Raw genomic sequence first — 21,307 nt, 5'->3', positions numbered from 1 at the left:
ATAAAAAATACATTTAAATGGGAGTTAATACTCCAGGTGTACATTTGCTTTAAAGCCTTTCTTAATATGCACATGGTTGAAAAGAGACGACCTGCATAAACACATTAATATGTATGACTGTGCAGTCCATTTTCAGGCCCGTCATTATTGGGATGTGATGAAATCCATTGAGTCTTTTTATGCTCTTTGTTTTTACTGTGCAGGTAACAGCTGCCGACTTAAAACTCCGTTATTTCCCCCCCCACAGTAAATATTAAACAAAAGTTAATGGAGGCAGTATAATCAGGGGAGAGATTCAAGCGTCTTTGTTTTCCCAGAGTGACTTTAATAATGTATGCACTTTCATAATGTGTTTATCAGTGTGCCTGCGTCTGTACCCACCAGTCCAGTTTCATATTCCTCCTCGGCGTCGTGCTCCTCCACAACGCTGGTGAAGCTGCTGGCGTTGGAGGAGGAGCGAGACAAGTCCTGAGCCTCGGGGATGGAAGGCGCTCTGCAACACATCGCCAGACTACACACCTGGGTTACTTTGATCATATTAACACCTGTCTCTTTTCACATATTTCACAAGCCTTCCCGTGTGTGTAGCTTTAGCACGAACGGAGATGGTCACCTGTTCTTTGTGGCTGCAAACTCCGGAGAACTGTGGGCGGAGGAGTTGCCTGATTTGTTTTCTTTTGACAAGTGGCTGCAGTCTGGAGTTTTCTGTGTGTTGGGAGAAACCTCTCGGCTGACGCAAAGAGGAGGAAATCAGGCGATGAAAACAAGAAAATTGGTTTAAGTTCTCCACTGATAAGTAGAATGGAGTATTCTTGTAAAAATATGGGCTTTAAGACCAATAAAGTGCCTCTTACTACAACTGAAAAACTGCTCATAAAAATCTACAAATGAACTGCTACATTGAACTTTATTTGATCACAACATGTAGCCTTGTTCAAAGTTGCTAGTAGAATTGCAACAACTGTCTTGCAAAGGAAATTTACCTCCTGAACCTTTTCGCATTTTGTTGAGCTACGACTACAAACATCAATGTATTTATTGGGATTTTAGGGGATATACTAGCACAAAGTGAAGTGGAAGGAAAAGTATTTTCAAAATGCCTAAAAGCCAAGATTTGAAAAAGTGTGGTGTGAATTTGTATTCAGGTCTGGTTACTTTCCCACCTCTAAATAAAATCCAGTGCCAACAACGGCCATCAGAGGTCACCTAATTAGTACACTGTCCAGGTGTGTGTAATTTAGTCTCAGTCCAAATGCAACAGTTTTCTGAAGGTCTCAGAAGTTTGTTAGAGAACATTAATGAGAAAAAAAGCATCAGGAAGACCAATGATCTCAAAAGACAGAGACACAGTTGTGGGGACGTTGAAAGTGAGGTAAAGTTATAAAACAATATTCCAACAGTTTTGCTAAAAATGAGGGTGTTAAAATAATCTTCCATGGAAAATTCAAATTTTTTTTTTTATAGAGGGTTATGTGAAAAAACAAAGTATTTTACAACCAAAAGACAAAAGTATTGACTCGGGGAAACTGAATACAAATGCACACCACACTTTTCAGATATTTATTTCTAAGAATTGTGAAAACCATGTGTTACCATCTTTCACGTCAAACTTCTGCGCTAAGACTGTGACTGTAATGTAAGAAAAGGTGAAAAATGTGTGGGTCTGTCATCCCTTTTGTAAGGTACGAAAAGCCATTGAGTGTCCATTTCTCAGATTTTAATTCTTGCTGAATTAATTAGTTGTCCTTCCTTCCATCTGTTGCAACAATGTTCTGTCCTCACTACCCACTCCCTGCTGTACTCTCACCTCCTCTCTTGGACCTCCTGGATGTTCTCGATGCCAATGGCACTGCTGCGGCGCGAGCTAAAGGGTCCAGACTTTTTTCTGGTTGGGCTTTTCCCAGGAATGATCAATGACTAACAGGGTGCAAGAGAAACAAAATAGTAAGAGACACATTTTGGGGGAAGTCATTGGTGCAAAGCATTCATCATACTGTAGTGCAATTGAAGCAAATAAAATCCATCTACATGTATAAATATTCTGCTGACAATTTATGATCTGATGATAAATGTTCATAAAGTACCGTTTTAAAAAAACACACCAGGATTCAGACAACTGTGTAATTTCATGTACACAGTTGTACATGAAACTACACATGTAGTTCATGTGTAGTTTAAACATGTACACACTCCTGTTAAAATTAGTAATGTCTCTGTAAACTATGACTTTAGATAAGTATGCAAATGTCAAGAAATCCTTCTGGAACAACTAACAACTTCATCAGATTCACAAAAATAACTAAGTGCTTTTAGCTCAAAAGACTAAATGCTTACATCAAATCAAAAGGTGTTTTAAATAAGTATTAATCTAAAGATGTGCACACCTTTGCAACCAGGTTACTGCATCTTTGTAACATTTTGTTTTCTTTTTCGGCCAGGTTTTTGTTTTGAACCTGAATTGTAGAAGCGGTAAGAGTTTAGTACTTCTTTCTAATTTGTTGAAACACAAGTACATAAGAACACTCTCTTATGTCTAGTGATATATCAATTTTGTAAGTATTACAGTACAATATCCAAGCAAAAAACCTCAAAAGCAGGAACAAAATTGTGTATTTGTTCTATGCGAGTTCAAAAAAAGTTACAAATAAGGAAATTTAAGAACATTCAGGCTTCAAGCTCTGAGTTAAAGCATCAAACAGCAAAAACAAAACTACCCTCCCTCATGTCATTATTCATATGTTTGTTTCTATCAGTCAAATCATAAAACACATCAGTTTTTACTACATGAATGAATGACTTAAATGTGGTTGCAAATCACTACATGTAATATTAACAGCATCTCCCACAGCAACATAAACTAAAACACATTCTAATCTAAGCAACACAGGAATGTTACAAATTGTTCCATGAAGAGAACACATTAGAAATGCAAACAAATATGATAAACAGTAAGAGAGAAAATGCATGAACCTCTTCTATTGTTCCTATCCCTATGGCACTGCCTCGGCGTCCATATTTACTGGGACTTTTCCCCGCGACAAGCAATGACTGAGCCACACAAGACGGGGCAAAGGGAAGCAGAGAGGGAGAGAAAGGGGGAGATAAAAGATGGAAGAAGCAAGAGAGAGAAAGAAAAAGAAAGAACACATCATAAGATCTCATGCGCAGAGCACAAAGAATTTTAACAGCAGGGAGCAAAACAGCTTTAAAGGGAGCTTGCAGCATAACTTAAAAAGCAAACACGAGGAAAAGGAAATGGTGAAAAGCTTCACAGGGTTCAGGAAGTTTAAGGTCAAACATAGGAGGATCAGCACAGCAGGCATGCTGGCAGGTACTGCCCTAAAGGATACAAGTTTGTTTACCGATGCATTAAGAGGAGAAGGGGACAACTGGGGCTGACGTTCCAAACAGGTACTATAACATCAAAAAGCTTTTCATAAATGGGGCAAAAGAAATTCCCCAAAAGTTGAAACATACAACATTAAAAGGAGACACAAACAGGGCAAGGTGCTCTTGAGGTTTATGATAAGTGCCATGCATATTCTCTAGCCACACATCCACAAAGTTGCATCAAGTGTTTGCAATGAGGAGACGCTCATTATGAAAGCATAGCAACGAGGGAGGGAGTCTGGGTAGTCATACAGCTGCTAGTCTAAGTTCACTTCAAACCCTGGAAGAGGGACTCAAAAACAATCACTTCCTTTATTCCAAAATAGGCACAGTTTTTCCCCAGCTAAAAGCCTGCCAATTTATGCTGCAACACTTCTTCAAAAAGAGGACACTGAATAAAATGCATAAAATCTTGTTTTATGTTTTTTTCCCCCTCTCCCCTAAACAGAAAAACAGGATTAACACAAACACCATGAGTCATAAATGGAAAGAGTCAATTAGTGAAAGATGAGTACAAACCAAGAGTGATTATAAAATGTCAGAAATAAAAGTAAGTGCTTTGGTGTTAAGAACATACAGATGAGTACTTTGTCACGCCGCTTTTGAGTCGAGACCCTTCTGAACACGTGTTTACCCACTGTGCTGTGAAAACACCATGTCCTGAATGTGAGGTGTGTGTGTGTTCAGATGAGCGGCATGTCAACCAAAATGAGCTACTTACAATCCCTGGAGTTTTGGGGCTCTCTGCGGGATTATGGGTAAAGCTGCCACTGTGACTAGTGGAGACTGTGTGTGACTTCTTGTTACTGAGACCCATGGCGTCCATTGACTGGCTTCTGCTGCGGATGACCCGCTGCAGAGAGAACGAGGAGATATCCATAGTCAGTGGATCCACCTTCATATCGTGTGGAAACCCAGAACACTGACTAATATTCCCAAGTCTATAAAGGGAATTTTTACCATATTGGTATCCCTTCTACATATGTGTAAAAGACTTAACAGATTCTTTTAAAAAAAAAGTAGGATAAACTCATTCTGGAAAAATTAAGCATCTTCGAATCCAAGATGGTCAGATTGTCTTGGAGTTTTAAATGTATAACTTCCCGTTTCTCTGGGGTGTACATATGACATGACAGAGAGATCAGTTTCTCTTAGACAGTCATCAAAATGGGGAGGACAAGAGAACATGCCATTCAAATAGAGCAGAAGAATCAGCTGATATTCATAAGTCATAAGTCCAGCTGTAACTGGACTTATGACTTATGAAGTCATAAATCAGTTCAAGCAAAGCAAACTTGCCTGAACTCGCCCAAATCTTGAATCATTGTGATTTTATAAAACAAAGCAAAGCAAAAAATTAATTAATTTAAAAAATCTGGAGCTGCAACCACCAGTAATTTCCTGGAACCAGAGCAGCAAACCAGTTGTTTGGAGCTTGCTAAACACTACTGGGATTTAAAATGGAATGATCTGGAGGAAGACGTATCATGATGTGGGGGAATTTCTATTCTTTCTCAAAGGCAAGGAGAACATTTCAATAAAAACCTGGTGACTTCTGGCCAAAAACTGAAACTGGACCATCACTGGGTTGGTGCAGGATTATTGATCATAGACAGACCTAATTCCATTAGAAAACCTCACGTAAATGGTTTACATTTTTCCACTGCAATCTTTTTATATTCGTTTTTGGCTAATTAATTAATTAATTAATTATATTTTATTCATGTCAGTTTGTCCTATTATTAATAAAACAGAGTTTATTAGATCTGTTGCTAGATGTGATTAAATATAAATGTTATGAGGAGATTAAGGAAATGTAGTTTTAATAACATGTGTTTTATAGGGTGTGTGTGTAATGTGTGTGTGACAGGTGTGTTGTGTATGCAGGACTGCTTCTTAACTTTATTGGTAGTGTAGATCAATGGACAACAGGAAGAAAGTAAACTAAGGGGATGCTGCTTAAGAAAATGTTGCTTAAGATGAAGATACATCTTCATTAAAATGATCTATTGTCAGCTGAACGTAGATGAGTCTGAAGCATGAAGACGACTAAGACAAGGACTGCAAAAATTAAGAGACAGCAGGACAATGCAATCTACCCAGCTGTACTACAACAGAGACGAAGAAGAGTGGAAAATCTTTACAGATGTAACTTGCGAAGGTGACAAAGACAAAGATACAGCAAGTTAGTATTTGGCAACTTGGCAAAAGAAGGGCAAGAGCACATTTAAGGTAGTCTGTAATAAAGGTTGAAGAAAAACTGGTTGACCGACATACTGAGAGCAGCTGAGACTGAAGTTGAGGGAAAAAAAAGGTTAACTGAAGAAAAACATTAATGGAATGCTGCCCATGGGGAGATGTGCAAATTGCATCATAAGCTGCGTAATGAAGGGTCATTAAATTGCTCATCAGCTATCACAATTCCTGCTGCCAGGCCTCAGTAGCTGGGTGTCGCTTCACCACGGCCAGTGATGGAGAACTCTCAGTCAGAGTAAAGTGCCTTTCATACACAAGAGGACACTCCGCATCTTCCAAAGCCACAGCGCCATGTGAAAACCCACCGAGTTCAGCAGTCACAGCCAAGTGAGGACAGCAAATGCCAAAGGACTGGTCCTTTGAGATACTGCACATTTTCTATGCTTTGTTTCCTCATGTGTGAATACCCAGAATCCCAGCCAAGAGAAATGAGAGGACGAAAAGTAAAAGAAAAACATCCGAAAAGTTTTTCCACTCATCACCACTCTTGCCCATGCATGTGCAATTGCAGATAACCAGTGCACCTAATCAATAAAAAAAAATTATGCTGTACCTTAAAGGACTCAAAGAAGCCGCCCCCTCCGCCTCCACCTCCGTTCTCCAGCTTATCTTCGTCCCCACCCAGACCCATCATGGACTGGCTGTTAATGTGCAGCTCCTCGTACAATGTTTCCAACAGGGCCGAACGTGTTCGCTCCTGTCAACAAGCAAATCCACTATATTTTCAGTGACAGTACATCTAAAAATTCACTTTTGAGGACGATGAAGTCAGTAGGTTGCAGGTACAAGCAAGAGGTCGCATGCTAGATTGTAGCAACATGAATAAACACATTACAATAAATGAAAAAAAAAAGACAATGTTTTCTTAAATATGCTTCTCACCTCTAGCTTTGCAAACTTCTCGGCCTTGTAGCAGGCGTACTCCGCATTGATAAGCTTCGTGAAGAGGAACTCATGGAATTCAGGGCCCTGAGGATGAAAAATACACAACATTTGGAGAAGAATAAAGGAGAGTATATGGCGTCTCCCTGGGAAACAGATGTGTTTGTTTGGTTGCTGACCTTTCTGAAAATGGCGGGGTCAGGTAGAGCAGGTCCAAAGAAAGGTACATCATCTCTAGCTGTGACTGACACCTGAGAAAAAAAAAACCCAAAAAACCAAAAAGTGAAAGATTTTTTTTTTGTTTTTGCATTTTAGACACACTGGTCAAAAGTGTTTCTGAATGGTGATGTTTTTTGTTAATCAAGATAATTTTTAAGAGGTGAAAAAAATCCAAACAAACCTGGGTCTATGTGAAAAAGTATTTCCAGCCCATGATCTTGTTAAATCATGAATGAACTTGGATTAATCAAATTATCTTTGGTTCATAGGCCACACCAAGGCCTGATTACTGCCCAACCATTAAAATCAAGAAAACCCCTAAAAAGAACCTGACCTGTCTGACAACATGAAGTAGGCTAAAAGAAAAGAAAACACATCTAAAGAAATTCAAGAACAAAACAGAATGTTATTAACATGTATGAGTTTGGAAAGTGTTACAAAATAATTTCTAATGTTTTAGTACTCCAGTGAACCACATTGAGAGACATTATCCACAAATGGAGAAGATATGCACACATGCCAAAACCGCTTCTCAATTTTATTAAGAATCATTCAGGAAATCACAACGCCACCCCCTCCCCATCACCCCCCAAAAATAAAAACATGCTGGTAGTAACATTCTGCAGGTCACAGTTGCCTCAGGCCAAGGTCAATATCAATAAGAAAAACTACCTTGAAACTTGGGAGAGTTTCAAGGTAAATACTTCTGCTGACTGAAAAAAAAAATCCTCCCACAAATATCTATCTCAGATTTACAGAAAACGCCCTGATGATTCTGCAGGCCTTTGGAGTTAAAATTTATTGGCCAAAGAGACAAAAGGGTAAGGGTCTCATTTGGAAACTGATATTTATACAGTAATTACTGTGAGTATCATTGTCTGATCTGAAAAGTCTTTGCTGATCTAGTATATGTAGGTGCAACAAAAAAGAAGAAAAAAAAACATGGTATGTGGAGTGTGTTATGTGTCTCTTTTCATAACAGCAAAAACAGATGGTTTAATAGGTTATTGAGAGGGTTTTATTTAAGTTCTATTTTAAAAGGAAAAATAATTTCTCCCATGACTCTAAATAATTACATCAAAACATTATGGTAATTTAAGAGATAACACTAGTAATTAGGATTCAGCCCTCTAAGCAAACTTCAATTGGATCTGAAACGTGTTCATCAGATAACCATGAACATTTTATAATAGAAAACTGTCATTCTGTGAAACAAACCTTGTATGTAACATTGTCTGAGCACGCGTTCTCCACCTGCACCACAACATACGCATGTAAGAAGTTGGACTGGATCATGTCCGGTACAAAGGGAGTGTTTTCCTCCTGGAACACGATGGCCACAATGTCGTTGCCTATGTGCCTCTTCCTCTGCAGCTGAAGGGGGGAGCCACAAATACAGAAAGTTACCAACTTAAAAATATATGATAACCAATCCTAGCACTAAAAACACAATTGTGTTAGAGAATCCGTACCAGAACCTGCACTCAAAGATTGTCTTAAGAGGAATTTGTTTGGGTCCCAAAAGAATAGAGTAATCCTTGCGACATAAAATCCTCTCTAAAAATTCAGTTCAGTTTTACAGCCAAACATATTGTAACTCTCATATCTCATGTTTGGGTGACAAATATTACTAAAAGAATGAAGTATGAACGGTACTGGAAAATATGTACATGATGTAGTTACTACAGCTACATTTCCCATTTTTGATGCCTAAATAGGTTTGCTAGGCATATACATCACAGAAATATATCATTTGGAATAACAGAGAAGGTAATGTCAAACAAAGAGAGGGTGGTGGCCACACAAATGACTGTAGTAGAGCATTTCCCTTGTTGCCAAAAAGCTTCAAGTTGCCAAAAGGACACATTTGCACTTGGAGGACACAGCACCCGTCCTGAAGTCTAAATCTTTCATGCAGGCGATCTACTTTAAGAAAAAAAAATCTGCCGCTGCTAAACAATAGGGACAGATTCTTTTTGTGCTGAAATATGAATGCATGCCGTCACCTTACTGGCTTTTGCAAGGTATTCTAACTTAGTTACATACATAAATATCTAAGGAGATGACTTCATCTCTTTATATCTAAAATTTATGTAGATTTCACTTTGCAGTGTCACATTAGTACTTGTTCCAAATATTTTTTTTCTACATCAGATAGCAGAATACAGGTTATGAGTGCAGATCAAAATGTATATATGCACCATAATAAAATTCTTATCAGGAATATTGCTACCCAAATCAATCAGATGCATGTAATTCAGAAAGAAGTGACAGCAGATTCTGCTAACAGATACAGAAAGAGGGAAATTCAAAAATATTCTAAGCACATTCTTTGACCTCTGACACTCCACAGGAGACTGTAGCCTTCCATCATTTATAGGGCTATTTAACAATATAATACAACTGTTAAATGAAGCTGCATCATATACCCTCACCTGCCACTTTATTAAATACACCTGTCCAATTCCTTATGCTGAAAATGAGAGAACCTGTCAAGACTGCAGCAACTCATTGCATCTAGATGTGTTGATGATGACTTGCAGAAGATGAAACGGTGCATGAGCATGAGTTAGAAACACAGATTCAAATGATTTTGAACATTGCATGCTGGTCGGTGCAAGACCCGCTGTTCTGAGTGTTTCAGAAACTGCTGGGAATTTCATGCACAGTTCTCTCTCTTACGGCTCATGCATTCATCCTGCCAGCAGATTAAGATGCTAGTGGTGTAATGGTGGGGAGAATATTTTCTTGGCCTGCTTTGGGCCCATTAGTACCAGTTGAAAAGAGCATTGTTGAAAATCTTTAGCCTGCCTTATCCATACATCTCGACTCAAATGGCCTCCTCAGTCACCAGATCTTAATCTAATAAAGCACCTTGGGGACATTCACAACACGGATGAGCTTCTGACAAATCTTTTACAATTGCATCAGGCTGTCAAGACAATTTGTTACAACAAAATCTCAGAGGAATGTTTCTGACTCCTTGCTGAATCAATACCACAAGGAATTAATAGTTTTAAAATGGAGTCCAACACGGTACTAGCGAGGTGTACCTAGTAAAGTGGCTTGTAAATTCAGATTAAAAACAGTGTCTGCAATGTTAGTGTGCCCTTGAAAAATGTCTCACAAGAAGACCAGTTGTATATCCAGCCCAACAGAGCCAATATTTACTCTGTAATTAAGCGATGATGATGGCATTTGCTTTTCCAGAAACAGTTCACTTGCTTTATAGCCTCTTCGTGTTATAGCCAGCCTGTTTGTCATGCTGTGAACAATCAACCATCTGGCTCTAAACCTGGGAGGTTTCCACCAGGAGCCGGAGCCATGGCAGGCATGCATTAGCCTGAAATGGATTCTCACTAAGAGTGTCTCAGAACTAAATAAAATGTCCAGACTAAAGATTTGGTAAAAATCATGATGAATTCAAAGTGAAAGAGGCTGAATTCTTCTCAGGCATTTTCAAAAATGGTATATATATAAAAATATTTCAAATAATTTTTTTTTATCAGCGTTCAGAAAATATTAAGATTATTAAGTAATATTAAAAATATTATTTTCACAGGTATGGTGAAAACTATTATTAAAACTTTAATAATAATAGAACCTAGCTCTCTGGCAGTAAGAGTCATAACCGTTTCAGCCGTTTTAATTATGTATTGATAGATACTGGTGATAAATTTCTAAGACAACATTAAAGGCTGAATATTAGAGAACACATTATATGTAAATTCAGGCAGCCAGGTTGCTGCTGCTTCATTCCTTTATAGTTGACATTTTTAGTAGTTCCTCTCACACACGCACTTTCCGAACTCAGACAGCTTAACATCGTTCAGCTTATTCTCTCCATGCAGATTTACTGCCAGGCCAGATCATCAGCCTACTAAATTCAGCCTACTTTCCTTCCAGAATAAAGGCTTTGGTTTTAAGTGTGCTCCCTGCCTCCTTTTTCCTGTTCCCTGATGAATCATCCCATGTGGGCGGTGTTTATGTCCTCTGTTTGTCTCCATGTCTTGGCTTTATGAACCAACTGTGCAGGGTTACTTTGGTAACAAAGTTCAAACCACTCATGGCACTAAAGAGCTTCTGAGAACAAATGCAGCACTTTACAAAAACAATAGCAGAGAGATGAGAGTCTGCAGCTAGAAACCAACAGAGCAAGAATGTCAATGCAGGTAGGAAGAACTGCAGCGTTATTTCTCAACAACAGAAACAGGAACAACTCAAAACATTTCCATTGCATTTTCACTTTATCACCTATACGATTTTTGTAATTTTCTTCATATTTTCTGGCAAAACTTGGGAAGATAAGGGTCTCTGCTATTTTTTTTAAATGTATGAGTATGACATTTAGTTGCAATACAGAATGAGATGCATTGTGTTAATTAGGGAAACTTAACAGATGGCAAGATTTAGCTGGAACCTGTTAGTTGTAACCTTCTCAGTCATTAAAATAAATGATGGTTAACAGATCAAACTGTTTATTTTCTAAAACTGGATAAGAGCTGTTGACATTTCATGGCCTACGACTTTCAAATCCAGAGAAAAGTGTCCGAGACATTATAGCTATGAGCACAGCTTTTCTGTAAACAAACAAACTCATTTTAGGTGTAGATTCTCAACTATACAACAACATGTTAAGATCTTTCTTTTTTGTCTGGCAATTTTGATTCTAACTTATTTAATCAAGATAAAATATACCCTTCCAAAAGCAAACCAAATCCATGTTCATGTCCCTCCTGTGGCATCACAGAGGAACCATCTGGGGGTTTTTTTTGAAGAGGAAAGGGATAAACTAAAAATTATATACTGAAATATCTTCAATGATAATTTTAAGTGAAGTTGCTAAATAAATGTAGAACTGCATCACCATCAACAAATACGGTAGAAATAAAAAGACTGAATTACAAGGTTTTGGAAGGCCTGGTCATTAACCGTGTATTTGATCCAGGTGCACTGGAGCAGGGATGCATTCAAAAGTTGCAGGACTGTCTCACTCTAGAACTAGAGTTGCTTTTTATGTTGTCACTAACTGCAAAAAAAGGTGCAACTGTAGCAAATTTTAAAAGGATTTTGCAAACTTGTGCATTATATCACTTCTGAGACGAGAATAAATAGTTCTGGTCAGGATTAAAAGCCACTGTTCCCATGATAATTTGACTGTGACTACGGTGTGATGGTGTATTATAATAACCTCAGAGTCAGATGAAGTTTAACATTTAATGAATAAAGTGTGAGCATCACACTAAAGCACACCCAAACAGCAGCAGCTGTCAGTGCATCATTAAAGATCTGTCTATGATCCACATAAACAGATCTTTTTATTTGTGCCTCAGAACATAAATAGGTTAAAACTGTAAATTAACATGTTGAATGAAGGATTTACTTTCGCTTTGGCCAAAGACAGCTACAAACAATGCTGATGACTGGAATAGAAAGTGAAAAATGAACAGAAAACTATTTTTAGACTGATACAACTGAATCATAGTGGGAAAAGTTGGAAACAGATTAATAAAACAAAACTTTTCCTCCACGTCATTCCATCCTGAAGGGCCTGGTAAATGAAAAAAATATTACCTTATTACAAGAGCCTTTTCCTGGGGTAATTTTTTTTGTTTCTTTTTACCCCAGGAAATTCAAGAAAAATGCACAGGGGGGAACCACACAATTTCTGAAAGGGTTTTTTCACTTCCTTCTGCCTTAATAACAGTTTTTTTTATCAACTCACACTAACTACAGCATGACCAAATTATAAGTCAAGTATTATGATATTCAAACATTTGGTCCAAGTGTGAAATACTGGAAAACATTCAAATCAGGACAAATACGTCTATTTTGGCACCGTTTGGAGAGTTTTCATACTTTAGCGATGATGATGGTGCGCAGACCACAGCGGCTGTGCGAGTCCTTCTAAAGTAGGGCACAGTTTCTTTTCCAGTTGCTTTCTTGAATCCCTTTTTATTCATCTACGATCTGGGGCTCTGCAATTATTTTTGTCACTGCCGCGGCTCAGAAGGGGGTTTGTTCACAAACTGGAAGGTTAGTGGTTCTGTCAACAGCAGCACCAATTTGCCTTGTCCAAGTGCCAAGATAACACACTGAACACAAACCCCCCCCCCCCTCATCTACCACCAGAAAAAAACAAAACAGCGCAGTTTATTTTCGTTTTTCTTTTAAGGGTCTGAAATTTCCCTATTGCAGCCTCCGTCTAGTGGGTTTGTGTAAAGTACACCCTTACTGATGCTTTGAAAATTAACTGGGTAATTGGCAGCCAGGTGCTGCTAATCAAAGGCACTCAGTCAAGTAATTAGCAGTAAGTGTGAGCACATCTACAAGGCAGAAGCCTGTGTAGTTTGCTGATAAGGAGTATTTAAGTTTATGTTTACAAAATGCCTGAAAGGGAAGACACCAGCAATGATATGAGAGATGAAATTGTTGCTATGAATCTGAAAAAGGCTATAAGGGTGTCTAAAAATGACTGCAGCTCAGCGTTATGTGACAGAAATGCCCATCAGTTGCTGGCTGCTATAATCCTTGAGGTCAGATCTACAAAATGCTCAGAATAAAAGAAACACTAAACTAAATCTTTAGTCTTGGTTAGGATGCTAAAGGTTAAAGGTCACAAAGGACAGTTATGGCCTGCTTGGAACGGGTACTCCCTCCTTTGTCTCAGTAAAACATGACTTAGGTTTGCACACTTTACCACACAGAACCATACAGCAGGGCTGCTTGATGATAGAAAAAATATAATTATTTTGGACAATAATGAAGTCCTTGAAATTATTTAACATGATTAGTTATCGAGTCTGGAAATACAATGCCATTATTGCATATGAAACTAAATTATACCATACTTGGAAAAGAGAATGTGACAAATAATATATGATTTGTTTTTTCTTGATATTCTTTTTTACGCTGTTGGGAGGAAAATTTAAATAGGAATGTGTTTAACTGAACAGCCCTGACATAGAGAAATGATGCAATATGGTGTTTATAGACATCTGCACAAACACCCACCGAATGTGATCCCTTAAGGCCAATCGATATCAAGTGTTTATGAATTCTATTCATCTTATTTTTATTTTCACTATAATGGACTTATTTTGTTTTGTAGCCAATTTGATCTGGGTTTCACGCTTCTTTTCAACAAAGAGTTAAAGAAATCTGGAAATCTCTAAAATGGTTTCAAAGCTATTCCAGCAAAACTTTAATGTAATTTTCTTCCTCAATTTCTCACAATAAATTAAAAAAGATAAACTTCCTAAAATGGCATACCTGTCAATATTTGCATTCTTTTTTCTAATCATGAAAAGCATAGAATAAACACATGGGGGAAAATATGAATCTTATTTACATTAGTTGAAACTAAGCTTGCAACCCAGACCAGATCAACAGAAAACTTCACAAATCAAAACCAGAAAGACTTGACAACACTACAACACTCATGAATAACTGGGATTTGTCTGTACCTGCTGTGAGTCTCCTTCCGTATAAGGCAGTTTGGTGGACACATGAAACATAATCTCCTTATTATGGAAATTTGTGTAAACCGATTCCATCCCCGTCTGCCCGTGAGTGACATCGAGTCCACCTCGAAAACTGGAGAAGCAAAAGAGAAGTATGGGAACTAAACATAATAGAGAAAAAGATGGAGTAAAAGGATACAAATCTTGAGGGGACAGATGATGATGTCAGTAGAATGTAATTTTATCAGAGCTCTTGATCTATGATGATCACTCAATTAATGAAGGGAACTCCATCTTCCTACTTAGCTTACAATCTCAGCAACTCAATCTTTTTTGATTTGTTTTTCTTTAGTTCTTTAAAGAAATCTTTGATAAGCCATTGAGATACTGATAGTCTCCCTTTTACAGACATTAGATAGAGTACTCTTAATAAAAATTTAAAGTGTTTAAAGAAATTAACTGAAAAATGTCAAACCCTTTAAAGTCATGAAGCTCAATCTTTGTGCCCAAAAACTCCAGAAACTCAATGAAGGCTGGACTTTCCTCCATGTTCCCAAACAACTCCTCCTCTGATGTCTGCAAACAGCAGGCAGAAAGCATTTTCCAGGAGTTTGACACGTGAGTCTGAAAGCAAAGATTAGCTGAAGTATCTCTGAAATGCACCCACCTGGCCAAACTTTTGATAAATGACTCCAAACTTGAAGTTGTTGCTGATTACATGCTCATCAAAGGTGACAATGAGTCTTGAAGCCTGGGGATGAAAAAATGGGGAGCTCTTCATGTCACGTCATGATGACTAAGTGTTGATGGATGAGATGGAAAAGGAGGAAAAAATACAGCTACCTTTGGATAGAGGACAGGGTAAAACCTATCCACGTTTACCTCTTCACAAACAAGCTGCAAAATAATAGAAACAACAACGTGCTTCATCCATTTTGAATACAACTTAATTACTAATTCAGTATGATTGTGATTACCTACCTTTGCCATCTGAACCACATTGGGAAACTCAGTAAGGCAGGAAATGGGGATCACATCATGATGGGTTTTGTATTTTGTGCTGAAAAGTAAATAGCAATGCAGGAGTTTAGGAAAATGGAAGGAGTTAAACAAACAACAAAAAAGAAACGTTCACCCATAAAAAGCCACCAAGAAATTATTACATGCAAATGTCAAGACATTAGGTGAGAAGCTTTAATATCAACACTTTGTATAATGTGGTTAGTTTCTTCTTTATTAGTAGTTGTAACAAATTAAAATATAACTCTTACATCAGTGGAAACAAATAAGAAAAAAAAATATTCAAAATGCTGCAGGCAGTAACAAACAATATTTTCTTCTTTTTAAAAGTAAACATGCAACACCTTGAGAGCTAATTAGCTTGAAAATACAGAGTTGAGACTCATTAAATCCATCTCAAGAACAGCAATTTTCTTGCTTAGCGAGTATAATTATGAACGTTGCTAAGCCTGACTCAAACTGCAAAAATAAGTATAATAATAATTTAGAAACAGCATTACAGGAGCGATAGCTAACTTTTGTATGTTTTTTTTTTTTTTTAAACAATCTCTCTGTCCTGACAGCAGAATATAAGACAGATAATCTGTATTTCTGCAGATGGCTCGTCGGCCATCTGCAGAAATACACAGCTCTTGGTCAGAAACAACCAATCAGAGATATTGTAGCACTGTCAACCATGCTCGTGTGCATGCCGCTCACACCCTTCCCTCGGTCAGCGTGTACCATCACTTAAGCTCAAGATAAACCCTTTATATCAGCTCTCATCGTTTAAACAAGGCTACTTGAATCAGCCAGTTGAAATATTGGCTGAGTATATTGAGCATTTTCAGTAAAATAGAAATACAACGTGAGTTACTCTGCTGGTCTTTCAGGTCTGTTAAATATGACTATTTCCCACTGCCTGTAATTACATCCAGTTGAAGGGGTGACTGTGGGTGGTGTTCACCTACCAGAAAACAGGACAACGCGAAAAACATTGTGGGCTGTGTTACTGCTACCCCACCAAACAGTCATCCACTCTGAAGGTCCATTAACAAGCAAGGAGCGCTGCTATTAAAATCTTAAGAGGAATCTCTTGTGTGCTAAATTTAATTCACAGGTTACACTGCACACTGAGTGCTGCCTCTCACCCGCTCCTCTCTCTCAGTAAGTGTGATGGAGTGGAGGATTTTAGTGAATAAATATGACTTTGGGAAATAGTGGGTGGAAGGCCTTCCACTTTTTCAGCAGAGGTGAATGCTGGGTTGATTGCTGGATATTTTGTCACCACTCTTAAAAAAAGCAAGCAGCAAATTACCCCTGCTTCTCTCTTGTTGATTCAGGTTTTTTGTGTGCTTGAGAGGCCCCTCAAAGAAGAAAAAAAGAAACATACCGACACTACATTCTGCATGCAAAAAGAAGAACAAGTACAGGGCAAAATGTTAAAAAACTTGGAGGGAATACAGAAAAGAAAGGTGCTGTTATTGTGATGAACAGAGGGCAGACAGAAAAAAAAAACATTAATAGCAGACAAAACAAGTCAGAGTTAGAGGGAAATAATGGAACATAATGGTACCGTAGCATCAAGCGCAGATGCTCTTGATCCCCAATGACTTCATACTTCATTGAGAAGACCAAGTGGCCGAGGGCAGCATCCATCGTGTAGTAATTAAAGTGTTCCTGGGGGCAGATAAGTGAAGGAAATGTTACTATGATGTAATTCCACAAAGAAGTGACAATGGGTGACACAATAATAAAAAGATACTGCTGTGATAAATTCACAATTAGGAGTGGAGCCGAGAATAACAATCTTATTATCATCGTACAAAAGGTTTTATTGCACAGTCTGGTGAACACTAAGACAGTCTTGCAATAGCTGCACAAAAACTTGAGCATAATTTAGATAAACATATGGTGGGATTTTACAACATACTCTTTTCAAACCTTTCACTTTGACACAGGCTGTGCAGAGCAGAAATGATCTGTACGATTTCCCTAGTTGTTTCATTGACTTACGTTTTTGTACATAAAAAGTCCCTTAAAAAAAAAACTAAAGTAGGTAATGTTTATTTAAAAAAACGTTTTTTACATAATTGTTTTTTGCATATTTGCTAATCCGTCTCATATTATTTTTATGAGACAGATTGTGGAAAAATCAAGCTCCTCTATGTCCTCTTTGTGGTTCTACTGCCATCTGCAGAAATACTGTTCTGTCAGAAACAACCAATCCGAGCCAGCAGGAGGTTCTTAGAGCTGTCAATCAATCTTGTGTACATGCTGCTCATGTCCTCCCTCTTGTTCTCTGTTGTGCTACCTCTCCTTTTCCACAGTGGTGCCTACCATGCATGCACCGCCTTGTAAGCCACCAATGATGGGGGATAAACAGTTTTCTTGCAACAGTAAGTTGTTTCTCCACCCTTAGCACACCTGGAGCAAATCACAATCTTGAGCAGCGTGTACATGAGGATCATTGATGCCACTTAGACCCCCTTTCTAGTTCTGATTGGTTGTTTCTCATCTAGCAGCTTATTTCTGCAGATTGCATCAGGAGGAGGTGAAGTAGTGTGATTTTCTCAAATTATCTCTCATACTGTCATAATTTAGCCTTAGGAATTATGTAGAATAAATATTTGACATACTGCAGCTTTAACCAACACATTTCCGCAATTTTATTTCAGTGAAAATTATATACAGAACCACCATTCTCACCTTGCCCATGAAGTTCTTCCTGTAGATCTTGGCAGTGCTGTTTGTCTCCAGCTTAACGTGGGAGGCTGGACAGGTAGGCTTATCGGCCTCTGGTGGCTCTTTGGGCTCATGATTGGTTCCTTCAATCCAGTAGCCTCCAAACTGGGGCAGCAGGATGAGGGGAAAAGGGCTTCTGCGACCCAGAACCTGAGGACGATGGAAAAAAAAAAAAAAAAAAAAAGATAACACAGCTCTTTTGAGGTTTCAAGTTGAATTATTTAATCAAAAACCATGGACTCATGTATAGAAGGTAAACTATATGCAGTCATAGATAAGACTAGAAATGTACCTCATGAACACTAGGATAAGGAATGTAGTCCTCTTCTGTCTGTAGGAAGAAAAACAAACCACATAAGATGTGGTACCTATTTTACACAAGAACAAAGTAGATGCTGTGGTACAATATTCAATATATTCTATATATTCTACCTACTTTTGTTCCAAAAACTAGATGACAAAAGTCTTCAGTCTGTTTTTTTTTTCGAAGGACAATTTTGTATACAAAAAGATTTCATAATTCATTGTATTAATTGTTTCTGTTTTGTTTTTTCCTTTTTAAAATTTAAAACGTGTTCCGGTTCCCGTGTTACATGTTCATTAGGATTTAAAGTTTATTGACCTTGGAGAATGTGTTCTTGGATTATTATGCCATTGCTATTATATTATTTATGTTTATTACAATAATGTCTGGGGGAATTTATTGTCCAACAACATTTGTTTTTGTAACAGGCCGAGGTTCTCCAAAGCCTCGTGCATTATGTGATGTCATCGTAGGCATGTCATTTTTGGGAGACTCCCTCTCACATAACATCTTATGGTAAAATCATAAAATCTGCTACGACATGTTGCTCTGTACGTTTCAAACCAAATCTAATAGGAATTATTTGATTTTACATTAAAGTCCAGCTAAAAACTAATCTAATCTACAAAATTTGTCCTACTGATGTTAGCTTTGAGATTCTCTTTTGATCTTGGGAGGGATTTGGTCGAAGTTTGAATCCTGTATTTTGTAACCTCTAGTGACAGGGTGCTAAAACCTTTTCATGTGAGAAAAGGCCAAGAGCCTCTCAGGGAGAAAAGTAAGATAATATTTCAGCCGAGTGTGTGCACTAGAGGTTTAATTTCTTTTACTTTGCAGGTAATGCATGAAGTGCTAAGACCATTTTCTCTCCCTTTGGCTTGTGGAGATTGCGCTCACTTTGTGTGGTATTAATTTAATTGGACTCTACAAACATTGACATGCTGCAGTTTCTCTTCATGCAGTGTTTCCCCTTCTCAAAAGAAGATTTTCACACAGTCCTACCAAAGCAGAAATACTCAATTTAAAACTGTAGCCTGTATGCAGGCAAAACTGTCACCATTTAGCACTTCACAAAGAAAAAGTGAAAGTCACAGTTTCTTACACATCTAACCTTTCTTGTTGTACTATCACAAACATTGTGACTGAGAGAAGTAGAAGACGAAGTAGGAGTTTTAAGCTCCGCCTTTGGTGAGGATTGCATAATTAGTCGAAGTCGACAACATTGGAGCTTATGATGCAAATTTCATATACTTTATGAGTTTTGGTGTTGTCCTCAATATAGCTTCACAATACTGGACAGAATTTGATCTCAACAAGCAGGCAAAGCAAAATCATAACCTAGTTTGACAAACACATTAAATATCTAGTTTGGTCTTGGATGTTGTAGCTGCTATAAGCTCTCTAGAACTAATTCAGACAAATATGACTCCTACAGAGCATAATATGTAATAACAATATACACAATAAAAAATAGACTACATAGTTTCTTCAAAAACTGATCTAAGTTTATATTCAAAGAGCAAAACATGGACGTTGTGTATGTATTTCTTAAAACTTCATTCTTGCCTATTCTAAGGGCCAATCCTCACCACAGCCTATTTGTGTCAGATTGTCAGATTGTGGATGAGAACAGAGCAACTCAAGCTTCCAATCGTGTTTCAGAATACCTACCAAGAAACTCTAAGCTGTCCCAGGGTCAGGGTCAATTGTAATACGATGTTCATACATGACAAGTGATCATAAGCTGGATTTAATAATTGCAGCATTGTTGCGTTTTCTTTTGCTGTTCAGCTAAATTTACCAGAACCAGAACTGGAAAGTATTATTTTAAATTCTAAATCCCCTTTTAGCCAAATCCACCATGAGTTACTGAACATTTGGTATTTCTGACGTGACCCCGGACCTCTTGCTGAGTCCGGACTTCAGCAAGGACTCCATCAGCCAGTCTAGATAATAAGACAGCAGAAAATTTTGCTGCCCCTGCCGCTCCTTAACTCATAACTCAGTCGGAGAGCGCCCTAAAGCCTGCCTGACAGCTGATAAGGAAAGGTTTTATAACACTGCCATTTCTGATGCTTTACCAGACTGTGCACTACGAGGAGATTTGTGAATTTGTGACTCACTTTGAGGGGAGGAGGGAAGGGGCATCTTTGCTCATCCATTCTGTACCCCTGTTGAGAGAAAGGAGAAAAAAAGAGAATGTAGTGATGGAAAAGGTCCAATATCTCTGAAAGGCGTTCACAGAGATGTACACACACACACACACACACACGCACACACCGACACACACACACAAAAAACAAATGATGAGGGTACAACCGATTCTCAGCAGCAAATAAATTTGTGTGGCAGTGTTCTTTATGATCATTGTTACAATAGCTGATGTTCAAAGATGCATGGTCAAAAGCCAGATGTGTTAAAGAAAGAGGAAGTGAAAAAGAGTGACAACTTACAAGCTATAATGAGTAAAAAAAGATAAGTAGGGGATGTTCATGAGAACAGCCGTAATGCAGATACCATTATCTGTACTTTTTTACAATGATTCCATCGATATCACGCTCTGCTGAGTTTATAAGTGCTGACAGTTTCCAGTGTGCACAGAAAGATAAATGATGGATGAAATGAGCTCTGTAGCCATTTTTTTTTGTTTCTGTTGAATAGCCTCCAGCAGGGTTTGAAATGTACCAAATTTAGCAAGGATGTGTACACAGCAAGGTTAGAAATGTATCAAATATACCGAATGTATCAAATTCTGCAGATTTGTATCATACATAGTGTGTGAATGAGTGGAAATGACTTCATGTAGAAATATCTTTGAGTGTTCCAGTGAAGTGCTATAAATAAGTCTGACATAATTTCCTTTCAAATTTGGACTATTGAAAGTAAAAAAGCTGAAATCTGAACATATTTTTTATATAAAAAACAACTTTTGATCATTTGTGAAAGCAAATTAAGGTGATCTTAAATAAGATTTAAAATCAGTAGCCAGCTTCAAAGAAACATAAGTCGTTCTTAACTGATGCACTACATACCCAACAAAATACAACTA

At 37.9% G+C, this 21,307-nt stretch overlaps 1 protein-coding gene across 12 annotated transcripts in view; it reads right to left on the bottom strand.

Moving 5' to 3' along the window:
• The window catches only part of rap1gapb (RAP1 GTPase activating protein b), a 106,827-nt gene that overhangs the window by 4,760 nt on the left and 80,760 nt on the right, over positions 1-21,307 (bottom strand). For 9 of the 12 annotated variants that reach the window (XM_081606894.1, XM_081606900.1, XM_081606899.1 and 6 more), the window contains 18 exons: positions 20,382-20,429; positions 18,247-18,285; positions 17,919-18,104; positions 16,786-16,889; positions 15,192-15,270; positions 15,054-15,107; positions 14,878-14,961; positions 14,686-14,786; positions 14,214-14,343; positions 7,966-8,121; positions 6,708-6,779; positions 6,529-6,615; positions 6,200-6,343; positions 4,112-4,243; positions 2,971-3,048; positions 1,808-1,917; positions 614-730; positions 382-511 (listed from right to left, as the gene is read on the bottom strand). In XM_081606894.1, the coding sequence (XP_081463020.1) occupies positions 382-511; positions 614-730; positions 1,808-1,917; positions 2,971-3,048; positions 4,112-4,243; positions 6,200-6,343; positions 6,529-6,615; positions 6,708-6,779; positions 7,966-8,121; positions 14,214-14,343; positions 14,686-14,786; positions 14,878-14,961; positions 15,054-15,107; positions 15,192-15,270; positions 16,786-16,889; positions 17,919-18,104; positions 18,247-18,285; positions 20,382-20,429 (1,851 nt within the window). The remainder of the gene's footprint in view (positions 1-381; positions 512-613; positions 731-1,807; positions 1,918-2,970; positions 3,049-4,111; positions 4,244-6,199; positions 6,344-6,528; positions 6,616-6,707; positions 6,780-7,965; positions 8,122-14,213; positions 14,344-14,685; positions 14,787-14,877; positions 14,962-15,053; positions 15,108-15,191; positions 15,271-16,785; positions 16,890-17,918; positions 18,105-18,246; positions 18,286-20,381; positions 20,430-21,307) is intronic. The other 3 variants (XM_081606892.1, XM_081606896.1, XM_081606901.1) reach the window with 3 other exon arrangements.

Source organism: Poecilia reticulata, chromosome 5 (assembly GCF_904066995.2).
Source record: "Poecilia reticulata chromosome 5, P_reticulata-male-v2, whole genome shotgun sequence".
Lineage (NCBI taxonomy): Eukaryota > Metazoa > Chordata > Actinopteri > Cyprinodontiformes > Poeciliidae > Poecilia > Poecilia reticulata.
This window is presented reverse-complemented; position numbering and strand designations above follow the sequence as displayed.